General features: G+C 45.3%; 1 protein-coding gene across 2 annotated transcripts in view; it reads left to right on the top strand.

The window, feature by feature from the left end:
• The window catches only part of Snx29 (sorting nexin 29), a 412,124-nt gene that overhangs the window by 117,891 nt on the left and 271,254 nt on the right, over positions 1 to 22,979 (top strand). Inside the window, exons 12-14 of one of the 2 annotated variants that reach the window (XM_041676440.1) lie at positions 2,544 to 2,607; positions 4,917 to 5,045; positions 5,359 to 5,463. In XM_041676440.1, coding sequence (XP_041532374.1) covers positions 2,544 to 2,607; positions 4,917 to 5,045; positions 5,359 to 5,383 — 218 coding nt within the window. In that variant the 3' untranslated portion in view covers positions 5,384 to 5,463. Of the gene's footprint in view, positions 1 to 2,543; positions 2,608 to 4,916; positions 5,046 to 5,358; positions 5,464 to 22,979 lie in introns of those variants that run through there. The other variant, XM_041676439.1, reaches the window with a different exon arrangement.

The following is a 22,979-nucleotide window of genomic DNA, read 5'->3' on the forward strand; positions in this document are numbered from 1 at the left end:
GCTGTTGGTTTTAGAAGTGTGGAAGGTTGGGTCCACTCATTTTTCTGGATCAAATTCAAACACGTTGGTTAAACATGCAGTAAGAAGGGATCCCAGGCACTGAGGTGTGCAGCATGGTCTGTCTTCTGTCAGCATCTGTGTGCACAAGGGAAGAGCAAGGCGACTCACATCTCCTGCCTGTAGCTGCTGCAGGGCAAGGAGTCTCAGGGAAGCTTTTCAAAAGAGGCTCATTACTACCTGGGCCAGCGGGGGATTTCATATGAAGAGAGATAGATTCTGACCAGGAACTCTGTGAGATAACATATGTATAATAACTTCCATCTTAGAGGGAAGTCTGACCACTGGTTGGGTAACAGTGGTACAGTCAGGGTTATCTGGAGACCCCTCGGTTGGTGGTTGTACACAGATGCCCAAGGGGCGTGCTCATGTGGATGAGCTGTACCCTCTGGGAGGGGAGGGGTGGAGCAGAATGGAGAGACTGAGGGCTTGCCAGTGTGACAACACCTGCCCTGCCTAGTCCAGGCCACTCGTTCCTGAGTACAGTGGTGGTGGAGGTGTCCTTGCTGTCATCTGCTGCACCCTGGTCCCAGCTTGGGTACAGCAGTGCAGTTCATGAGTGTAAACCAGATGTGTTACTGCAGAGCTGGAGAAGGGCAGACAGACTACTGGCAAACACTCAGGATCTTGCTTTAGGAGATTTTGTGCCTTCCAGCCCTGGATGGCGACTGTGAGCATTCGTTCCTTTGCTCATCAGGCCAGCTAAGAACTCTAGTGAGGAAGAAAGCCTAGAGGAAAATTCAGAATCCATGCAGATCCTGGAGTGGAGAAATAATGAAGCCTGTGTCCGCTGTGCTCACAGCACTGGCCTGGCTTGCCTGAAGACTGAGCCTAGAGTGCTTCATTCTCCCAGCTGCTGGTAGAACAATTAATTTGGTTGGTTTTATTTTCCTTCATAGCCACAGTGACCTGGGGATAAATCACTTGCTTTGCTTTTCCTCTAAAGATTATCAATTAGAATAAAGTTCTGCATCCTAGCAGCAGGTCCTTCTGGACTTCCTGCTATAGCCTGTGAGAAGTACCCTCAAAGACACTCTTTCTCAGTCTCCTCTGATCCTCCTGGCTTCCAGGGGGGTGAGAAGGATGCTGCTCCCTCATTTCTGGAGGAAGGGCATGGAGAGAGGCTGAGACTCTGGTGTGCGGCTCTGAGCAGGGACCTTAGCGATCAGGGACATCCCACTGAGTTGGCTTCATGTGGGCTTGTGATGGCCGTTGTTACTCTTCATTAGGATCCTCCCTTGGACCAGGTGGGAGCCTGCCTCTTTCCTTGGGAAGGTATTTGAACTTCGTCTGTTCTTGGTAGATGAATGAGTAGTTGAATGTATGAGCTCTGGGTCATTTTGTTTGCAGGCAGAGCATGGCTAGGTGTTCAGTGGCCCAGTTCTGCCTGTTTTCTGCCCTAGGCCTTCTCCTAACGTCTCTTTTCCGTCTCTCAGGGCTCCTGTACCACAGATTGACAACCTTCTTGTTTCTAGCTTCACCCTCTTCCTAGAGGGTCATTCCTTATAAGAATCTCTAGTTCTTCTTAATAAATTTTATGGAAAGGTATTTCCTAATTATTTTTTTGTATTATGAAAGATTTTAAAATTGAGGAAATTTGCTAAGATCATCAATGCTTCTGGTCTTAAAACACAAAGCTGGCTATTGAACCTTTGGGCACCCCTGTTGTGACCTCACCACTTGGATCCATGTAGGTGGTTCTGGACATAGTGTAGACTCTTGGACATAGTTACAACCTACTACTAGGTGTGTGATTTGGGCCCTGCACTTCCTAGTGGCCACCATAAGGTGAAATCAAGTGAAGGAAACAGATAAAATAACTCTGTGATCTCTGGATCTTGAGATGCAGCTAAGATCTGGCCATGCCAAGCTTGATGGAGCTAGGAAGTGTGGATGCATATTGTCATTCCCTGTCCTCGAATGCTTTCCTGTGTGAAAGAGGCTGGAGGGGTGGCTCTCCCGAGTAATTGTGCAGTGTACACTGTGCATTGAATGTAGTCCTCTGTCGGCTGTCTGCTGCCCTCAGAAGGCAGTGTGGGAGAGCCAGATGTTTATGCAAGCATGGAGCCGAGTACTACCTGATCTGCTGTCTGGGCTGATAAACAACTATAAGAGGAACAATTCAGTGTTCACCACAGACATTCTCCAGGCACAAAGACTTGGGAAAGCACTCAGAAATTGCAAGCTGAGTGTGTTTTCCCAGGAACCTATCCTTCTTCCCAACACACATTAGCTCTCCTCACCTTTCCCTTCCGTCTGTGTGGATGAGAGTGACAGTGAACACACTGTGTGTCTGAGGCTGTAAAAGAATCCTTTCTAGGGAGCAGGGAGCTTACCTAGACAAGCCGTCTGTAACGGCATGTACTGTAGAGCGGCTGGGGACAGATGACCTATGGGAGCTTCTGCTTGTGTACTGCAGAGGGGATGGGGACGGATGGCTGACAGGATTGTCTGCTCATAGCGTCGCCTTTGCTTTTTTCCCTCAGATGAACTACGCCAAGCCATCGTGGCCATGATGAACAGAAAAGATGAACTGGAAGAAGAGAACGGGTACTGTGACATCATGGCTGCCTCTTTCTCTGACTTTCTGTCCCTAGCGGCAGAGAGAATGAATGGAGAGAATGGTGCTTTACTGCCAAGCTCCTTACCTTACTATTATTATTACTTTAAGTTCTTGCGTACGTACGTGTGTGTGTGTGTGCGTGTGTGTGTGTGTGTGTGTTTGTGCGCATGTGTGTTTGCGCGCACATGTGGATGTGCAATGCAAGCCAGAAGAGGGGACTGGATGCCTTGGAGCAGGAGTTGCAGGCAGTTTCAGGTTGTCTGACTTGGGTGCTGGGTCCTAGCAGATTTCTTACTTCTCTGGACTAGACCACTTCAGTAGATCTGCTGTGGCTTGCATATAAGCAAGGGATCGAAGCAGCAATGCTGGCACCTTCCAACACAGGAATGTGGAGGAGCATCCTTTAATGACAGCTTTCACTGATGTCATTCACATACCCACAATGCAGTGGTTTGTGTATACTCTCAGATATATGCAGCTATTGCCATGGCCAATTTTAGAATAGTTTTATCACTTCAGGAAGGAATGCCACACCACTTCTGTCCAGCTCCCTGCGCAAAGAATACTCTCGAAGTGACCTTTAACTGAGGGTATATTTTCTGTGTTCCACTCAAATTGGGGATTTCTGGAACAAGATGACATCTGGATTCCTCTAATTTGGCCAAAACCCAGTGGTCATCTCCAAGAGGCCAAGTGCTTTCTTAAGCTTTTTCTTCTTCTTTATTGAGATCCAGTCTAGATACCACTAATTGCCACCATGTGAGTGTCTGAAGTTGACATTCTCTTACCAGAGTCTGTGTTGAGGCTGGGGTAGCCAGTGACAGGCTTGCCTGAGGTTATTCACAAAAGCCAGTGGACATGGGGAGGCTGCCTGACTCAGGGAGGTGGTGCACAGGTCACCTCCTGTCCTTTACTGGTGAGAGCAGTCACAGTTTTCTCTTAGACCTTATTTTGGATCTAACTGACCAGCTGCCCGTCATCCTTTGTAGAGCCGTACAAAGGCGAATAAGTTTGATTTCTAAAACAGCTGCGCACTTTCAGCTACTGTGGGCCCCTTCAAGGTTGGTTCTTGCTCTAGCTGGAGTGATGCTCTTGGAAGCAGCCATGGGTTTTGTCTCCCCTTGTGAAGAATGACAGCTACCATATATTGACTGCTTCTTCATAGACAGGATGCACCAGGATGTTCCAGGAGGGGAATCTTCTCCAAGCTCCCAGTGAACATGGCAGGTCTTAGAGAGCTCAGTGGTGGGGTACTGTGGGGGCTTGGTATATTTGATACATCCTGATGTTCATGACAGGCATCCTTTGGATGTGGTAAATACATCACAGTTGCTTTTCTAGAAACAGTCATTTAGGTGCATATTTGATTTACCTCAGTGTGGTAACCTGTGACCCTTCCTAGAACTGCTACTCCTGGTCATTTTCTGTGGATAAGAAATGCATATGTGAAAAAAATTAAAAAAAAAAGAAATGTATATGTGGGCTGGAGAGATGGCTCAGAGGTTAGGAGCACAGGCTGTTCTTCCAGAGGTCCTGAGTTCAATTCCCAGCAACCACATGGTGGCTCACAACCACCTGTAATGAGATCTGGTACCCTCCATGCCAGAATACTGTATATATAATAAATAAATAAATCTTTAAAAAAATGTTTAAAAAAAAGAAATGTATATGTGAATGGGCATACCATAAAAGCTAAAAAGTATAGGAATATAAGATAATGCTGTACTAATATGCACTCCTTAGAATACCATACAAGCTGGCTTAGCGTGTGCTGTGTCTAATATATATACTCAATAGAATGCCATGCATTCCAGCTTATCATGGAGGCGGCTGTGGACTGCGAGTCCTGGTCTATTCTATGGGCAGCAGTGGAAACAGGATGAAATATCATGGAATCTGAGCAAGTGTTCTGTGTCTTTTTGCTGCAGAATATTCATTTGGCCTGTTTTGATACCCTTCCCTTTGTGAGATCTGTTCCCATTGGGTCAGAGCTTCCGTTTAACACGCTGCACTCCGAATGGGGTGTCTTTAAAGCGCCTCCCTGGCATCTGCTGAGCTCCTGGTTTCCCCTTGAACTAAGCTGTCACAGGAGCAGAGTCCCCGAATCTGACCACAGGTGACTGCCCTGGGACGCAGTGCAGTTACCAGGCTCAGACTTGCTGTCTGCCAGCGTCCGTTTACGTGAGTTGGAGCTGCGTTGTGGTCTGTGTGAGCCTGTGGGCAGCGATGAAGAGCTGCACTGTCCTCTGGGTGGGCTGGGTGAAGAGCCTCTGAACTGTGGGGCCCTCTCTTCCAGGTCACTGCGGAGTCTCCTTGATGGCGAGATGGAGCACTCGGCTGCACTCCGGCAAGAGGTGGATGCCCTGAAGAGGAGGGTAGCAGAGCAGCAGGAGCGCCATACCACAAAGGTTCAGGCGCTGGCAAGGTAGACGGGGCAAGGGACGGAGAGGCAAGCATGTGCAGCTACAGTTCTACATTGTTTGTTTTTGAGAAATGGTCTTGCTCTGTATGCAGCCCAGATAGGCCTCAAAGTTGGAGTCCTCCTGCCTTAGCCTCTAAGTGCAGGGATTGCACGCATGTGCCTCCATACTTCACTCATATTTTTAGTTAAATGAAAACGGAGTGCCAAAGGAAATTACATTTATGCATTTTCATTTGATGTGCTTCTTTGAATGAACTACACATATGTATATGTTTCAAAATCAGGTTAACTGATGAGCATTCTCCTTTGTCCGCAGCTATGTTTGCTCCCTGTTGGCTTGACTATAAACAGTTGCAGAGATGCTCTGTGTGCCCAAGGCAGATGTGTGCGTGCATTCATGTTCCTTCCCTCTACTGTATACCACTCTGCACCCTGGCAGGGTGCTGCGTGCATGTAACCAGGGTTACATGTTCTGGTCCTACTGCACCAGGATTGGTTTAACCAGTCTGTCAGTAGCTGAATGTTAAGGAAGTTTTCAGTCTTTTGTGATACTCCCCAGTGTGTAACTTGAGTGCCTGCCATTGTGTTCTCACTTGAGTGCAGTTGCTGGAACAAAGGGCAGGCAAGGGCAGGCTGTGCCCTTCACAGGTCCTGCACGGGCCCTATAGCCTTGTAGGAAATATAGCTCCCAGCTATGCTTCTAAGGGAGCAAAGTTTTGGGTCCCATAGTATCACAAGGGAAAAATTAGGCTTGTGGGTTATTTTTCAATCGTGTTTCTCTAACTACAAATACTATTGAGCCTATTTTTATTTAAGAGCCACTAATTAATTTTTCTGTGATGTTGTTTATATCTTATTAAATAAACCGTGATGAATTAAGAATCACAACTCCTCTGAAAACATCCAGTTTTGACTGAGTTTTTCTCCTGTGGACACACTTTTATCTATGCACGTACAGTTGGCACCTGTCACTTTTCATTTCAGCTCCTTCCTCCATTTTCACTACAGAGCAGACAGGAAATGGCAGTGCAGCTGCTTTCATCACCACAGCAGACAGGAAATGGCAGTGTGGCTGCTTACATCACTGTAGCAGACAGGAAATGGCAGTGCAGCTGCTTTCATCACCACAGCAGACAGGAAATGGCAGTGCGGCTGCTTACATCACCACAGCAGACAGGAAATGGCAGTGCGGCTGCTTACATCACCACAGCAGACAGGAAATGGCAGTGCGGCTGCTTACATCACCACAGCAGACAGGAAATGGCAGTGCGGCTGCTTACATCACCACAGCAGACAGGAAATGGCAGTGCGGCTGCTTACATCACCACAGCAGACAGGAAATGGCAGTGCGGCTGCTTACATCACCACAGCAGACAGGAAATGGCAGTGCGGCTGCTTACATCACCACAGCAGACAGGAAATGGCAGTGCGGCTGCTTACATCACCACAGCAGACAGGAAATGGCAGTGCGGCTGCTTACATCACTGTAGCAGACAGGAAATGGCAGTGCGGCTGCTTACATCACCACAGCAGACAGGAAATGGCAGTGCGGCTGCTTACATCACTGTAGCAGACAGGAAATGGCAGTACGGCTGCTTACATCACCACAGCAGACAGGAAATGGCAGTGTGGCTGCTTACATCACCACAGCAGACAGGAAATGGCAGTGCAGCTGCTTACATCACTGTAGCACCACAGCAGACAGGAAATGGCAGTGCAGCTGCTTACATCACCTCAGCAGACAGGAAATGGCAGTGCGGCTGCTTACATCACCACAGCAGACAGGAAGCAAAGGGCTCACCCTGGTGCCTGAAGGAGGTGTCATCTTGAAGACCTTCTTCTGTTTCTAGGCTGGGTTTTCCAAAGGTTCTATACCCTCCTAAACATGGCCACACTTGGGGACGCAGTACTAAAACATGATACTGTGGGGGACGTTTCTGTCTAAAACTGTAACGCTTGTGGTTCTTTGGAACAGCTTTGAATAAGGCCAGGGGAGAAGCATGTACAGAGCCTATCCAGGCACCCAGAATTAGGTGCAGTGCTGTGGTGTGAGTGATTTTTATGCACCTGTAATTTGTCACAGTAATGTGACCTGTCTACATTCCATTCCTTGAACTTATCCCCTTTGCATCCGAACATGCAGCTCCAGGGCAGTTGTTCTGAACCTGTGGGTCACAACCCCTTTCACAGGGGTCGCCTCAGACCATCAGAAAGCACAGACATTTACATGATGATTTATAACAATAACAAAATTACAGTTATGAGGTAGTAAAGAAAATAATTTAATGGTTGGGGAGTCACCACAACATGAGGAACTGTATTAATGGGTCTCAGCTTTAGGAAGGCTGAGAACCACTGCTCTAGGCCATTGGAGCCAGGTCAGAGGCAGAAGTAGATTGGTTCCTAGCTGCACATTTCCTCACCTGGTCTCTCATCTCACCTGACCTCACTGGAGCTCTGCAGTGTAATGTTGGCTCTAAGGGCTTGAGTCTTCAGAGACACTGCTCTGAGCATCAGTAACAGGCAGGGCTTGTGTTAGGAAGTCAGCTTAGCCTCAACCCCTGGCTCCATTCTGGAGATGTGTTTCTGGGTGTGTGCTTCTCATCTGTGCTGATGTGGATGGAGGAGGAAGCTGTGGGATTCCAGGGGTCCTGGGGTGCTCCTCAAGCTGCTGTGCATGTGTTCCATACCGAGCGCTCTTCACTGTGGTGACCTAGGGAGGCTTTTATCCTACAAACATTTTTAAATATGAGGCCTTCCCAGGCACACATGAAGAACTGTTTAAGGTATTTGGAGGTTGGCAGTTTGTAGGCAGAAGGACATCTGGAAAATGGATGAACACTCCAAAAAGGGACACAGTGGTGGCTGCTGTGGTGGCTGCGGTGGGCCTACTCAGGCAGTTACTCCTTGGGGATTAAGAGGGCTGTGTGGCACAGTCACTCTGGGGCAGTGACTGTCATAGGCTGAGACTCATGTATTTTCTGGGTCCCCTCCCCTAACCCCCAATGCTACTCCCCAGCTCAGGTGGCAGGATTTATAATGCAGGTGGTTTAGTGATATAGGGGCCAGGATCTGGCATTGGACTTCATGAAAATCAGGGTGTGGTTTTGTTCCCTGCTAGTTACGTAGCTGTGGGTTAGTTTTAACCTCTCTTTCAGCTTTCTTAGTTGTAAAATGGGGAAAAGAAAACTTCAATGAATTATCAAATGTATAAAAAGAGAGACCATGGGGCTGGAGAGATAGTTCAGTGGTTAAAAGCACTGAATGCTCTTTCAGAGGATATGGGTTCAATTCCCAATACCCGCATGACAGCTTACAGCTGTCTGTAATTCCTGTTCCAGGTGATCTGGCACCTTCACACAGGCATGCATACACATAAAATAAAAATAAATAAATCTTAAAAACGATGTATGAGAGAGAGAGAGAGACAGAGATAGATAGATAGATAGATAGATAGATAGATAGAGACTGAGACCATGACAGACCATTTTTGCTGGTTCAGTAAATACATTTCTCTGCCTTTGCTTCCATCAGTTACTGGATAGAGCATCTATGATGGCAATTAGGGAAGTCACCAACCTGCTTACAGTAGATGGCCAGTTCAGGACCCTCTCCACCATTGCTAGGAGTTTTTGTTGGGGTCATTCTTATGGGTTCCTGGGGTTTCTCTCTAACCCCAAATGTGCCACCATCAAGAAGTCTCCATCCCGCTTCTGACCCACCTCCCACATCCAGCCTGCCCAACCCTCTCCTCTAGTTCCCATCTCTCCATCCCTCCAACTCTGCTCCAGTTTACCTAGGAAATCTTTTCTAGTTCCCCTTCCCAGGGAAATCCAGGCATCCCTCTTTGAGCCCTCCTTGTAATCTAGCTTCTCTGAGGCTGTAGATTGTAGGTTGGTTATCCTATACTTTACTCTTAATAACCACTTATGAGTGAGAACATACCCTGTTTGTTTTTCTGGGTCTGGGTTACCTCACTCAGGATAATTTTTTTGTAGTTCCATCCATTTGCCTGCAAATTTCATGAGGTCATCATTTTTTACAACTAAGTAGTACTCCATTTTGTAAATGTACCACATTTTCTTTATCTATTCCTCAGTTGAGGGGCATCTAGGTTGTTTCCAGGTTCTAGTTATTATGAATAATGCTGCTATGAACATAGTTGAGCAAGTGTCCTTGTGGTTTGCGTGTGCATCCTTTGGGTATATGCCTAAAATAGGTATAGCTGGATCTTGAGGTAGATTGGTTCCCAATTTAATAAGAAAACACCATAACAATTTCTAAAGTGGCTGTACAAGTTTGCACTCCCACCAGCAATGGAGGAGTGTTCCTCTTACTCCATATCCTTTCCAGCATAAGGTGTCATCAGTGTTTTAGGTCTTAGCCATTCTGACTGGTGTAAGATGGATCCTCAGAATCATTTTCATTTGTATTTCCCTGATAACTAAGGATGTTGAGCATTTCCTTAAGTGTTTTTCATCTATTTGAGACTCTTCTGTTGAAAATTCTCTGTTTAGATCTGTATCCCATTTTTAACTGGATTATTTGGTATTTTGATATTTAACTTCTTGAGTTCTTTATATATTTTTGAGATCAGCCCTCTGTCAGATGTAGGATTGGTGAGGATCTTTTCCCACTTTGTAGGCTGTTGTTTTGTCTTGTTGACAGTGTCCTTTGACTTATAGAAGTGTCTCAGTTTTAGGAGGTACCATTTATTAACTGTCTATCTCTGTGTCTGTGCTACTGGTATTATATTTAGGAAGTGGTCTCCTGTGTCAACATGTTCAAGGCTACTTCCCACTTTCTCTTCTACCAGGTTCAGTGTAACTGGATTTATGTTGAGGTCTTGAGTGTTATACATGGTGATAGATATGAATCTATTTGCATTCTACATGTTGACATCCAGTCATGCCAGCACCATTTGTTGAAGATGCTTTCTTTTTTTCATTGTATAATTTTGGCTTCTTTGTAAAAAATCAGGTGTTCATAGGTATGTGGATTTATGTCAGGGTCTTCGATTAGATTCCATTCATCCATGTGTCTGTTTTTATTGCCAGATCTCCCATGCTCATGGATAGGTAGGACTAACATAGTAAAATGGCAATATTACCAAAAGCAATCAACATATTCAATGCAATACTCATCAAAATCCCAACATGATTCTTCACAAACCTTGAAAAAACAATACTCAACTTCATATGGTAAAACATAAAACCCAGGATAGCCAAAACAATCCTATACAATACAGAACTTATAGAGGGATCACCATCCCTGATTTCAAGTGCTACTATATATATAGTAATAGATTTTTTTATATGTATGACTATTTTGCTTTCATGTACATCTGAGTATCAAGTGCACCAAGTACATTCCTGGTGGGGGCCAGGAGAAGGTGCTGGATTGTCTAAAGCATTGCTTGGAGAGCTGCTTCCTGTGTCCTCTGTGGACTCCCTCCCCGTCCTGTTGTCAGGACTTCTTTCCTGCTTCCTGTGTCCTCTGTGGACTCCCTCACCTCCTGTTGTCAGGACTTCTCTCCTGTTGTGCAAAAAGGTGAGACTGTTAGCTCTCAGACTTCCTGCAGCCTGCTTCCACCTCCAGTTCTTCCTCCTTTGAGACGTACAGTGGGGTGACACACAGTGGCCCCACCCCAGCGGTGCAGGGGACTACTTTTGGGCCTGTCCCTTCACCCATAACTTCTCAGATTTGTTCCCAAGAGATGTCAGCATGCGCTGGTAGACGACCAGCCTGAGGGTTTGCTACTGCAGCAGGAGATCTAAGAATGAGTCACTCTCTTAGGTGCCCTTGGTCTTAGGTGCTCTGGTGCTATCAGCAGCTCTCTCCATGACCTTCACCTTTGTGAACTCTGGTATGCTTCTCCTGTAGACTGAGAAATACCAGCTGGGCAATTCTGTTCAGTTTCAGGGAACTTGCTTGCTACTTGTCCCAAGACTGTTCTGGTCACATTTTGGGAAGTGGGGCTTTCTGAAGTCCCTCAACCCTCCACTACAACTTTAGCTAGTGAGAGCTGTTATCCATTGGGTGACAGAAGCCCACTGGAAAGCCCTTTTCAAGAAGGGCAGTGGAATGGCCAGATAACTGAAGGGCTCTGGTGTCATGGAGACCTGATTCTCCACCTCTCCTTTTAATCATGTGGTTGGCTTCATTATCAGGCTTAATCTTCTCTCACATTGACTAGAGAGTCCGTAATAGACCATGGCTAGGCCCATCCGCCTCACCTCATCTCCAAAGCCGTGGGTACCACTCTTGCTCTCAGCCTTGGCTCACATGCTGCCCATGTTCAGGAGATGGCATCTTTTCTTTGTCTGAACTGTAGGAGGTAGAGGGGGCTGGAGGAGCTCCTCCCTTGGTGGGCTGTGACTGTAGACTTGCCATGGTGGTTCCTCTCCATTATATCTAGTTCTTTAGATGTCCCAAACTGACTGTATTCTGTGTGTTGGCCCCACTGTGATGCCAGGCATCCCTACACACTTATTCCCCACACTGGCAGGGGTGGCACTATCTCCATGAACACCTGCCAAAGCACTGCAGATTGTATGTTTCTTGGCCTCTTGACCTGATGCTCCTCTTGATCATTTGAGTTGTTACTGGCTGCTAAACAAATATTTAGTGTGATGAACTAATAATAGTCCTGCCTTTCTCCATCTTTGCTCTGTGCTCAGCAACAGCTGCCGGGACCTTAACAACTTGCAGCTGAGAGCAGGGACTTGCGTGCTGGGCCAAGTGTGAGGACAAGGCACACATCAGGACAGGGTAACATATCTTAGGGGAAGCTGCTCACCAGAGCTACCAGAATGTTCAAGAATAGATAGTTAACCTTGTTCATTTGTTTTCTCTCAAAGAACGGCTGTAATGTGTTAAGCTTTGCCGACTAGAAATACACAGAACATGGTCCATTCTAACCTAGGTGCTCGATTTGAACAGGGTTGGGTGGGGTGCGTAAACGCAGACTTTCACTGTTTGTCTGAATGCTCCTGTGCTCCAGTGTACTGGCTCTGCGCAGGTGGAAGTGTGGCACGGGGCAGGCAGGTGTGAGCCTAGTCTTGCTTCATTTCAGTCTTTCTTGGTTGTTTTTGTTTTTTTAAAGACAGAATCTTGGGAAATAGCCCAGACCATTCTTGATATTCTTGAACTCAGTGTATTGAATCTAGTCTGGCATTGAACTCAGAACCCTCTTTATTCAGCCTCCCAAGTACCAGGAAATACTTATCTACACAGGAGCCTTTTCCTTTTGTGGATGTGGGATCTTAGATGGCCACTTTGCACCTAGTGCTTCTCCTCTAGAAAGCTAGGGCAAACAGTCTCATCCTTTTAGAGTTTATGAAGAACTGGTGCTGAAATTTGCCAAGTCAGAGGCCTCTGCACATGTTCTTAGCCAGAGCTGGCACCATGAGTAGTATCAGTCCACCAAAGTCATTTATCCCTCCATCTCAAGGCTACAGTCATTCTGTGGAGTTCCTCCAGCTCGCGGTTGCTCAAATACAACTAAGGTTCTAACAAAGAATCTCTGAGTTGAGGAACTAAACTTGCTACTTAGGCCTCACTGCACATTCCAGTCACCAGGGGAAGCTTCGGGAACTATTAGGTCCAGACTAATTAGGTTAGACCCTCTGGAGGCGAGACCCAGACTGCACAGGTGATTCCAGCCTGTAGCCAAGACTGACAGCTGTTGCCCAGATCTTAATGTGCTGGCAGGTACCCAGGGATGCAGGAGTGTTCCCACTTTGCTGCAGCAGGCGGAGCTGATGTGGGCACTTTTGAGGTTCTCCAGGGGACACTGAGGCTGCTTGACGACCTCTAGGGGGCGTTCACTGGCCCCCATTTCAAGAACGTGAAGGTCTTTGTTATTTTTATCTCAGAACAAAATGGAGAGTCAATTTGTTACTGTTGTTGGTTTCTTTTGGAAGTGTTGACTTTTCTTTAAATTTTTGCTGAAGATTTTATTTCCAAGTAAGCTATAAACAACTTGATGATTTCTTTGTTTACTGATCTGCGTGTGAGTTTGAGCCTGTGCCTGCTTGTGATTTGCTCACTCAACACTGAATTGCATGCGCTCAGGTTAAAATTACACATATGTATTGTATGGTGTAATAATTTTTAAGGCAGGTTCTTAATATATGGCCCAGTCTTGTCTTGAACTCTGATCCTCCTGCCTCAGTGCTACGATCATGGGTGTGTGCCATCATGCTCAGCTGGAGCAGAACCTGCCATCTCTGGTCGGTTGACATTTGCTGAGAAAACTCTTACTTCTGGGCTTTAAAAAATTACCTTTTAATTGTAAAGCCATGGGACAACCCCAAATGGGAGGAGTACCAAGTCCCACGGACCCCACACGATCATGGTCTTCATTCTCAGTCTGTTAAGTCCGTTTTTTAAACTTAGTTTTGACACCATTCGTTACATGATGCAGTTTCTGTGTCATGTATTTTGTATTTTCTTCTGTTTCTTTGTAGATTTCAAATCATATTTAAGTATCACCCTCCTCCCCCAGGTTATGAAGTCACATGTGACTGATAGTTCTTACAGAAGATTTTCTGAAGAAGCCCACATGGGTATAGTCACAGCTAACACTTCAGTTTTTGTTTATGAGAAGGCTGGTAACCTGAGCTCAGTCCCTGGATCTCACACGGTGGTAGCAGAGAGCCAACTCCCCACATGTTGTCTCTGACCTCTATACATGCATCGTGGCCCACGTGTTCACACACACATGCACACACACAGATGTGGGGCTGTTAATCTTGGACCCCCCAAACTATGTGCTAAGTAAACCTTGTGTGTGTAAAGGTTGGAGCTGTTATTGCCCAGTAAGCGTGTTTCCCACAGAAGCTGCGTTACTCTAGTCCTGCATCAAGATGTGTGAGGTCTGCAGCAGGTCTGGGAGGAGGGGGAGGCTTGTATCTGAAATGTCTCCTTCCTACAGCAAAGCACAGGAACAGGAGAGAAAATTACCGGAGCCCTCATGAACAGGTTACGCTAATTATGCACTGGGGAGGGAAACTTGGTCACTGTTCATTAGTGCTCCATCAGCTGCCTTTCTGATGGGACATAGAGGAGCTCTAGAGGTCAGCATGAAGTAATAAAAGATCAAAACACACACACACACACACACACACACACTAACAACTGAGTGCAGGGGTAACTGAGCTCCGAAGAGATGGCCCAGTTGGGGGAGAAGTTGCTGCTCTGGAAACAGTGGGAATGAAGAGCTGTTGGCTACTTGGCTGCCTTGAGAGAAGGCAGCACCCACAACTTGCTTATTCGTAGAAAATAAATTTTCAAGTCTTTCCAGTACAGTTTGGTTCACAAGGTGGCAATTTCCATGTCACTGACATGAAGCCTGGGTCTTAAATATAGTCAGAATGTGAGAGCCCTGCAGGCAGTGACAGTGGCAGTGACATCACTGCCAAGCCACTTCAGTGGAACAGCAGGAAGCGTGGCAGAGGGGAGATATTTTTAGCCCTAGCAACGATGTGTTTTAAAGAGAGACAACTCTCAGGTCTAGTGGCTCTGGAGTTCTGTAGACCTTGTGCGCTGCGAAGTTTGCGGTCGCGAGTTTGAGTGAAATGCAGTGGAGGTGCAGACACAGTAGATTTGGCTCTACCACTAACCTTCATCCAGGGGATATTTTCTTTGATGCAGACGAGCCCTCCTTTCCATGCTTCTTCCTTGGAAGCTGCAAACTTAACCTCACTGAAGGCTCAGCTCCAAGGCCGAAATTGACTTGGGAAAGAAAGTTGCCTGCTGGCCTGCAGAAGCCCCAAGGAACCAGTTGCGAATGACAAAGAGGGCCAGCGGGATCCAATAATTAAAGTGCTTGTGGCTAAACCTAGTGACTTGAGATGATTCCTGGGACACAGATGGTGGAAGGAACAATCTGACTCCTTCAAATAGTCCTCTGATGGTAACAAATTCCAGAGACCAGTGGCAGTGAGACAGTTTTTAAGATACAGTTCTGTAGAAATAAATAAAGCAGGAAAAAGGCAAAAGTGGCTGGTGTGCTGTTGTGACGCAAGATAAAGGTTATTAATGGTTCCTCATCTCAAAGATGCCTGTCATTTCCTTCCATAGGCCAAGGCTTGTCGCCTACATTTCCCTTCTATTGTTGCAGGACACCTCCTTATCTAAGGGATAATTTGGGCCTTAGGATGGCCCTCTGCTTACCTCATGGCTCTGTAACTTGCAGTTTCCAGAGATTTTGCCAGTGCTCTCTGGGAGAGAGGGGCCCAGTAGCCCCGCTATCTGTAACTGATGATACACCTCATACTGCAAATGGACTATAACCTTCTATTTCTTAAAATATCTCCATGTGTGCTCTATGACACGGGCATGTACACATGCACACACACACTACACATAAAATAGTAAGCGTAATTAAAACATCACAAAGGGGTAGGCATGTGGTGCATGTCTGCAGTCCCAGAGCTCAGGAAACTGAGGTAGGAGGCTAGCCTGGGCTATGGAGCAGAAACTGTCTCAGAAAACCAAGGGCCCTGAAGAGTGCTTGCCAAACATCCAGGAGACTGTAGTCTCCAGTGTGCAGAAGCTTTGCTTTGGAACCCAGCCTCCTCGGACTCCCCAGACTCTCCCATCCTTGTTGTGTTTCCTTTTCCCGGTTATCTGAGAAGGATCATACCTGTGCCCTTGTTTTTCCTCACTGCAATCTTGTCTTTCAAACTCCAGAGAGCAATAGCTCTCCTCTCTGCATGTTCATGCTGCTCTTTTTGTTTTCTGTAGCATTTTCATCTTGTGTAGCATTCCGACCTGTGGTGCTCACACCTCAGCCTCAGCAGGGGCTTTGTTCATTTGTTCGCTGTTGAGTCTACTTAGGATGGCAGGTGCCTCATGCAGTGGATCCAGGGGGAGTTTGTTGGATGAGTGAATCTGTGAATATTTGTCACCTGTGTGTTGTTCTACGGTGTCTGACTTATATTTGGAGGTCATTTCACTGTCTAGGATGGCTACTGGATTCCCTGATATTGCATCTGCTTTTAGACTGCAGGAAGGCAGAATCAAAGAGGGGGGGAAATGTATGTCAGAGCTGGCAATGTAGCTCAGTGAAATATGCTAAGCATGTGTGAAGCCCTGGGTTCAAATCCCAACAGAGTAGAAAAAAGTGTGTCAACTTCTTTTTGTTAAAATGTATCGTGTGTGTGTGTGCATGTGTGTATGTGCAAGCATGTGTGTACATGTATGTGTATGCATGTGGAGGTTCTTCCACCATGTGTGCCTGTGTAGCAGTCATGGTTGTGAGTACCTGGTGGTCTATTTCACTGGTCTGTATCATCTTTTTTGAGGAGGTTGTCTGCAGTTCTTCCCTTCTCAGTGGCTTGAGACTGATTGTTAGGATTGCTTGTTTATGAGTAGACAATGTTGTCAGTCTAAGTGAGGAGAAGGGGAAGAAGGGGGTGAACACTCCCCTGGAAAGTTCACTTGCTCAGACCTCCTTCTTTGCTGTGATTAGTGCTGGGAATGGTATGTGAGTTCTGCCTGTAAGTTGTCACCGTGATGGTTAACAAAGGTGTTTACAGTCAGCCTTGCCGTAAGTACTAGCCCACTTTGTGACCTTGGGAAAGTGAGCTTGCCTCTGGGAAACTCTATTTTTCACATTAGTTTAGTTGTGTGCAGAGACAGGGTCTTGCGTGTAGTTGAGGGGAACTTGTGACCCTGTGTAGCACATGCCCGTTCCTTGACGCTTTACATTTACAGAATGGGAACAGCAGTTAGAAGCATCCTTGTGTATGGTAGGAGGTTAAGTGAGGCCTGTAGGCAAGGAGGTTGCTGCTTGAGGCACAGTGTGGTCAATGAGTGGTGTGTCATCCGTGAGTCTTCATCACCTACCTTCACTCAAGGATAGCTTATAGGAGCACTTCAGATAGGACAGTCTGTGATGAGGAGAGCAGCACAGAAGTATAAACTGAGAGTGCTTGTTCGTTCCCTGGCTACCCAGGCCCAAATAATCACACAGAAGCTATATTAACTACAACACTGTTTGGTCAATGACTCAGGCATATTTCTAGCTAGCTCTTACATCTTGAATTAACCCATTTCTATTACTCTATGTATTGTCACGAGGTTGTGGCCTACAGATAAGGTTCTGTCCAATGTCTCCTTCAGCAGCTATATGGTTTCTTTTTGGCCCCACCTACTCTCTCTGTATATATCTTCCAGCCTGACTATATTCTGCCCTGCTATAGGCTGAAGCAGCTTCTTTATTAACCAAGGGAAATAAAACATATTCACAGCATACAGAAGGGCATCCCACATCATATCTCCTTTTCTGTCTAAATAAAAGGAATGTTTTAACTTTAACTTAGTAACATTACATATAACAAAACAGGTACCAAACAATAATTACAGTTACAATATTTCTTTTTGATTCTAAAGTTTCATATCTAATTTACCTTTTATCATAACTAAGGAAAACTATAACTATCTGTTTTCAACTTTTCAAAGACCCCAGAAGGATAAAATATTACCTAAAAAAACAGGAAGTGCATTGTAAGCAACTTCATAACTCTAGAATTGACAGAGACATATTGATACCTGGACAGTTACCCAAAGTTCTTCTGTAACGTTGGGACATTCATCTTCAGCCGACAGGCCCATAGTATCTGGCAGACTTTTCCATGAAGCAGGAAATTTGAAAGACTGTTTTGCCTCTCTTGGCAACTTGTCATTCACTTTCTTCTGACTCTCGCAGAATGTCTGGCAGTTTCTTCTGTGAAGCAGGGACCCTGAAGGACCATCCCGTCTTTTCAAATGTTCAGCAGTCACTTTTCTGTGGGTCTTGCATGTCCAGTTCATATGGCATACCATAATCAAGTAGTCCAGGAAAGAGCAGTTTCTTGCCTAAATGGCTAGCCTTATTACATTGAAGGCAAATTCCATTACGAGTTTCTTCAATGCTCATCAACTTAAAGTAGATTGGTGCTGCCTGAAGCAGATATGTCTCATTGACATGAAAAGTCTAAGTTCTTAAAACCTTTTAAATGCCATATTCTGTAGGTCTTTGAAGTGTTGAAGATTATCTATCTGAGACATCTTTGTATATCTAGAAAACCTAACTAACATGACTACAAGTTTGACTATTATAAATGACTATTAATCTGTAATTTTAATTATACATTATATTTTTAAATAAGCTGTATAAACATAATATATTAAACAAGAGCAGAAATACATACACACAGTGTAACAAAATTGATCTTAAATTTGTATCAATAGATCAAGATTCAATGCAAAGTATTCATCTCTATATCATATCCCCCTTGTTTTTTCTTTAGAAATTGACTATAATCATTAATCACTTAAATTCATTTCCCTTTAAATGAAAACAAACATTTATAAATAATCATTTTGGGAATTTGGGCATAGTTTGCTCTAAACTGCTTTCTGCTGTTTGTTGGGCAGAGTATTTCTAGGGTTCACAGAGACCTTTTGGGGGGGGGTCTTGTTTCATCAAATCACATTAGACTGGAAGGAATCCACAGGCTCCCATCCTTTGTGGAAACAAAAACAGAGCCTCTTTTCCAAATAACATATACTTAGACTCAAATTTTGAAGTCAAGATACCTTTATGTTGGTTTAAGTTAGTAGCCCCCACAATCAAATATCTCTGTGCAGTCAAAAAAATTCAAAGAAAACACAATAGTACACATAATCCAGACTCTGTGTATATTCCATCTCTATATGGCTTATTTTTCTTTACTCTTTTAATCTATGACTGTCTGTGCACTTTTATATTACTTTTACTGAAGGAGACAGATGCTGGACAGAGCCTTACCGGTAGGCCACAGCCTTTACTGGTAGGCCACAGTCTTTACTGTTTAAAGACTTTTATTTATTTTTATTTATTTATTTTTTTTGGTTTTTCGAGACAGGGTTTCTCTGTGTTTTGGAGCCTGTCCTGGAACTAGCTCTTGTAGACCAGGCTGGTCTCAAACTCACAGAGATCCACCTGCCTCTGCCTCCTGAGTGCTGGGATTAAAGGCGTGTACCACTACTGCCCGGCACCTTTGTTTTATTTTTTAAACCTGTTTCTTTTTATAAATGTCTATACTCTTTTTCTTCTCTCTCCCAAGCCTACATACATTTACCCAACACTGTGACCCATTCAGAGGTCTTTTTCATCTGAATCTTTCATTATTGTGTATCTGTAATCATTTTCCGACCAGGAACAGAAATTTTTTTTTTTTTTTTTTGGTTTTTCGAGACAGGGTTTCTCTGTGGCTTTGGAGCCTGTCCTGGCACTAGCTCTTGTAGACCAGGCTGGTCTCGAACTCACAGAGATCCGCCTGCCTCTGCCTCCCGAGTGCTGGGATTAAAGGCGTGCGCCACCACCGCCCGGCCAGAAAATTTTTTTTAAATGCTAAGCAGGCATGGCTAGGACCAACTCTGTGACCCTTGCCTGTTTGTTCTGCCCAGTCCAACATGACGAAGGCATGTTTACTGCCTCTGCGAGCCATGCACATGGCCCCAGGTCCAGGCATGAAGCTGGTCTATGTAGTCATTAAGCAATTTGTAACATGCTTTTCACAGACCCCATTTAAATCCAGGTTCTCCCCAAAGAGCCAGAGTTTGTTCTGCCAGCATGAACCAGGAAGATGGATGTTAAAGAGGCTGTGCAATTTTTTGCTGCTAGCACTGACTCAGGAAGTCTTCTCTTAAAGGATCCGTGCCTCTGTTTGCCTACCGAAAACAGAGCCTATCTGAAAAAATGTGGTTACCAAGAAGCTGTGCTTAACTCTGTTCTTTTCTATCTAGAATTCCTTCCCAAGATCTCTCAGGTTTTATGTGGATGTAGTAGGCCCATGTTGTAAACTGAGACTGCTCTTTTGTTTCCTGGCTGCTCAGACCTGAATAATCACACAGAAACTATATTAATTATAATACTATTTGGCCAGTAGCTTAGCCATATTCCTTACTAGCTCTTACATTTTGAATTAACCCATTTCTATTAATCTTCGTTTTGTCATGAGGCTGTGGCCTACCGGTAAGGTTCTGTCCAGCATCTGTCTCCTTCAGCTGCTATGTGGCATCTCTTTGACTCTGCCTTCTCTCTCTCTCTCTCTCTCTAATATATATATATATTATTTATTTATTTATTTATTTATTTATTATTTCAGCCTGGCTATATTCTATTCTGCCCTGCTATAGGCCGAAGCAGCTTCTTTATTAACCAATGGTAATAAAACATATTCACAGCATACAGAGGGGAATCCCACCTCACAAAGGAAGAGGCTATCCTGAAGCCATGGGTATCTTCTATGAACCTCAGGGTTCAGGGTGCTTCTGGGGAGTGAGAAAGGGGCTGGAGAGAGTCCCACAAGTCCTAATGAGGACTTTGCTGTTAGTTAGCTGTGACAGCCACTGGGGAAAGTAAAGGAAGGAGATCTGTCTTGGCTCCCAGTTTCAGAAGTTCTGTCTGTGGTGATAGTTCCATTCCTTTTGAGTCTGTGGTGAAGCAAAGTCATCCTTAGGGTATCATAAAGCAGAGAGACAACAGAAGGCTGGCATAAGATGTACAGGGCCAAGCTGTCTGCTCTGATCTGAGTGCAGGTTCCCTGCTACCCGTTCCTGGTCCTGAACGGAAGGAAGCCAGTCTGAGGGAAGAAGTGGATGTGGGCTGAAGGGTGAGGGCTCTGGTGGGAGGAGCCTAGCTTTAAGCAGGGTTGAGACAGGGTTTCTCTGTGTAACAGTCCTAGCTGTCCTGGAACTAGCTCTTGTAGACCAGGTTGGCCTGGAACTCACAAAGATTCGCCTGCTTCTGTCTCCCCAGTGCTGGGATTAAAGGCGTGCGCCACCACTGCCTGGCTGAGCCAGTAGTTTTAAGCCTGGCTCTAGTTGTATGGTCTTGGGTTAGGAACTGTCTCACCTGAAGATTTGCTGTCTGTGTTAAGTGGGTATAATCACGATGTGAACAAGTTATTTGTATAGAGCTGGGCATTACCCAGGTCTCACTGGTGCTAGTATGTACTGTCTGGTTATTTTCTTCACATGGGAGCCTTGCCCCTTTGCTAACCAGGGCTGTGAAGCATCTGCTCTTAGCACAGTGAGTCAGTGCTACAACTTTAGAAACTCAGGCCCTGTGACATGGTGTCATGGCCAAGGTGTTGGTGATGAGCTAATTTTTGGTTGGTAAGCACATTTCCTGATAGCCTACCATTTATGGCCTTTGCAGTTACCATGGTTACAGGGTCAAGAGGCTTCAGGCTGTGAAGAAGTGGCTGTTCCTGGGTCACTGGCTGGATCACAGCCTGTGATTTGGGTTAATTTGTGTAGATTGAGGCTAAATTTTCTTGACTCCTTTATCTGAAGGGGGGATTGGCTTGTTACACAAGAGATAATGTTCTTTAACTGATAGGAAGGATGGAGGATGCTACCTGGGGGGCATACTGTGTTTCTTTCAAAGCTAGTGGGCATGTGACCTTGACTTTCAGAAGACCCTGCCAAGATGACTTTTCAGCTCCCAGCCACCTTTTGTTTAACTGAATTGAAGAGAGCTTGAAACCAGCACTTGTATGTGCTCAGCAAGTCTTCCACTGAGGTAGATCCTTAACCCAAGAGTTTAGTATTTCTTCTTGCTGCTTAACGTTTTGTTCGGGAATGTCTCAATACTTGTGGACTAGTTTAGCAAGCCTCTGCAGCCCTGTCGGCCATAGCACTGTTAACGAACTTACCACTCCTGCTTTGCCTGTTCCGTGCTTTCCTTAGTTTCTCTTGCCTTGCTATGACCCAGTCCCTGACAGAGGTGCTCAAAGGCAAGAGGCTTATTTCCCCTCCACTATGGCAGGGAAGGACTGAGCTGGGCTGTAGCTTTCAGAGGCCTGCCCCTAGTGCTCTATTTCCAGCATCTTGGCTCTGCCTCTAGACATTCCATAGCCTCCCCAAACAGTAGCTTGTGGGGGACACTACAGATTCAAACCATACCAAGTACCTAAAGAACAACCTAAATGTTTTACCTTTAAATTATTGGTGATAATATGAATTTTGAGACATGGTTTCATTATGCATTTCTGACTGCCCTGGAACTCACTATGTAGACCAGGCTGGCTTTGAACTCACCAAGGTCTACCTGCTTCTGCCTCCTGAGTGCTGGGATTAAAGGCATGAGCTGCCATGCCCAGCTGAATTAAAAAGGTCTTTATTATCCTTACTTATTTTCATGTGTACACACTGTAGTATATGTGTGTTTCATGCACGTGTGGTACATGTGTAGTGATTAGAGGATTACTTGCTGGAGTCAGTTCTTTCCTTCTACCGTGTGTATCCCAAGGCTCTAGCTGCTCAGGTTATCAAGTATCCTAAGCTATTGAGCCATCCCATCAGCACAGTTACAAATGAATTTAACTGGTAAGAATTTAAGGAGGATATAATGAAGGGGACAGAAATAGATGCCAGTGGTAGGATGCTTTCCTAGAATGTTTAAAGCTCTGAGTTCTATTCCTTCTACTGCTAAAACAGAATCAAGTAGAAAACCTGTATACTATACTATATAGTACACTCTACATATACCATACTGCTATATTGTCAGCAGTGAAATTAGCAGCCATCCGGGTGCTGTGTCTGAAGTTTTTACAGTGGTCCTATTGGAGTTGGTTCTGATGTCACTTTTTCAGTGCAAATAAACACACACCACTGTCATGCATGAAGCCCTCCTGTGCACTCCCTCCATGACCTGCCTGCTTTAGGAAGTGTCCTACTGAGTGTCCGTGACATTTCTGCTCACAACTGGTACCCTCAGATCTCTTCCTTTTAGTGGTCTTTGAAGAGAGAGCATCCTTACCCTTTAAAGCAGCTATGCCTCCTTCCCCATTTGCTTCCTCTTCTTCCATTCAGCTTTGAATTTTCTCACACTGTTTCCTCTAGTACATTTCCTTGTATTCTCATTGACCATAGGCAACCTCCTATCCTTAGTGA

This window comes from Microtus oregoni, unplaced genomic scaffold (assembly GCF_018167655.1).
Source record: "Microtus oregoni isolate MIOR12 unplaced genomic scaffold, Mior012 000027F_ref0000203, whole genome shotgun sequence".
Classification (NCBI taxonomy): domain Eukaryota; kingdom Metazoa; phylum Chordata; class Mammalia; order Rodentia; family Cricetidae; genus Microtus; species Microtus oregoni.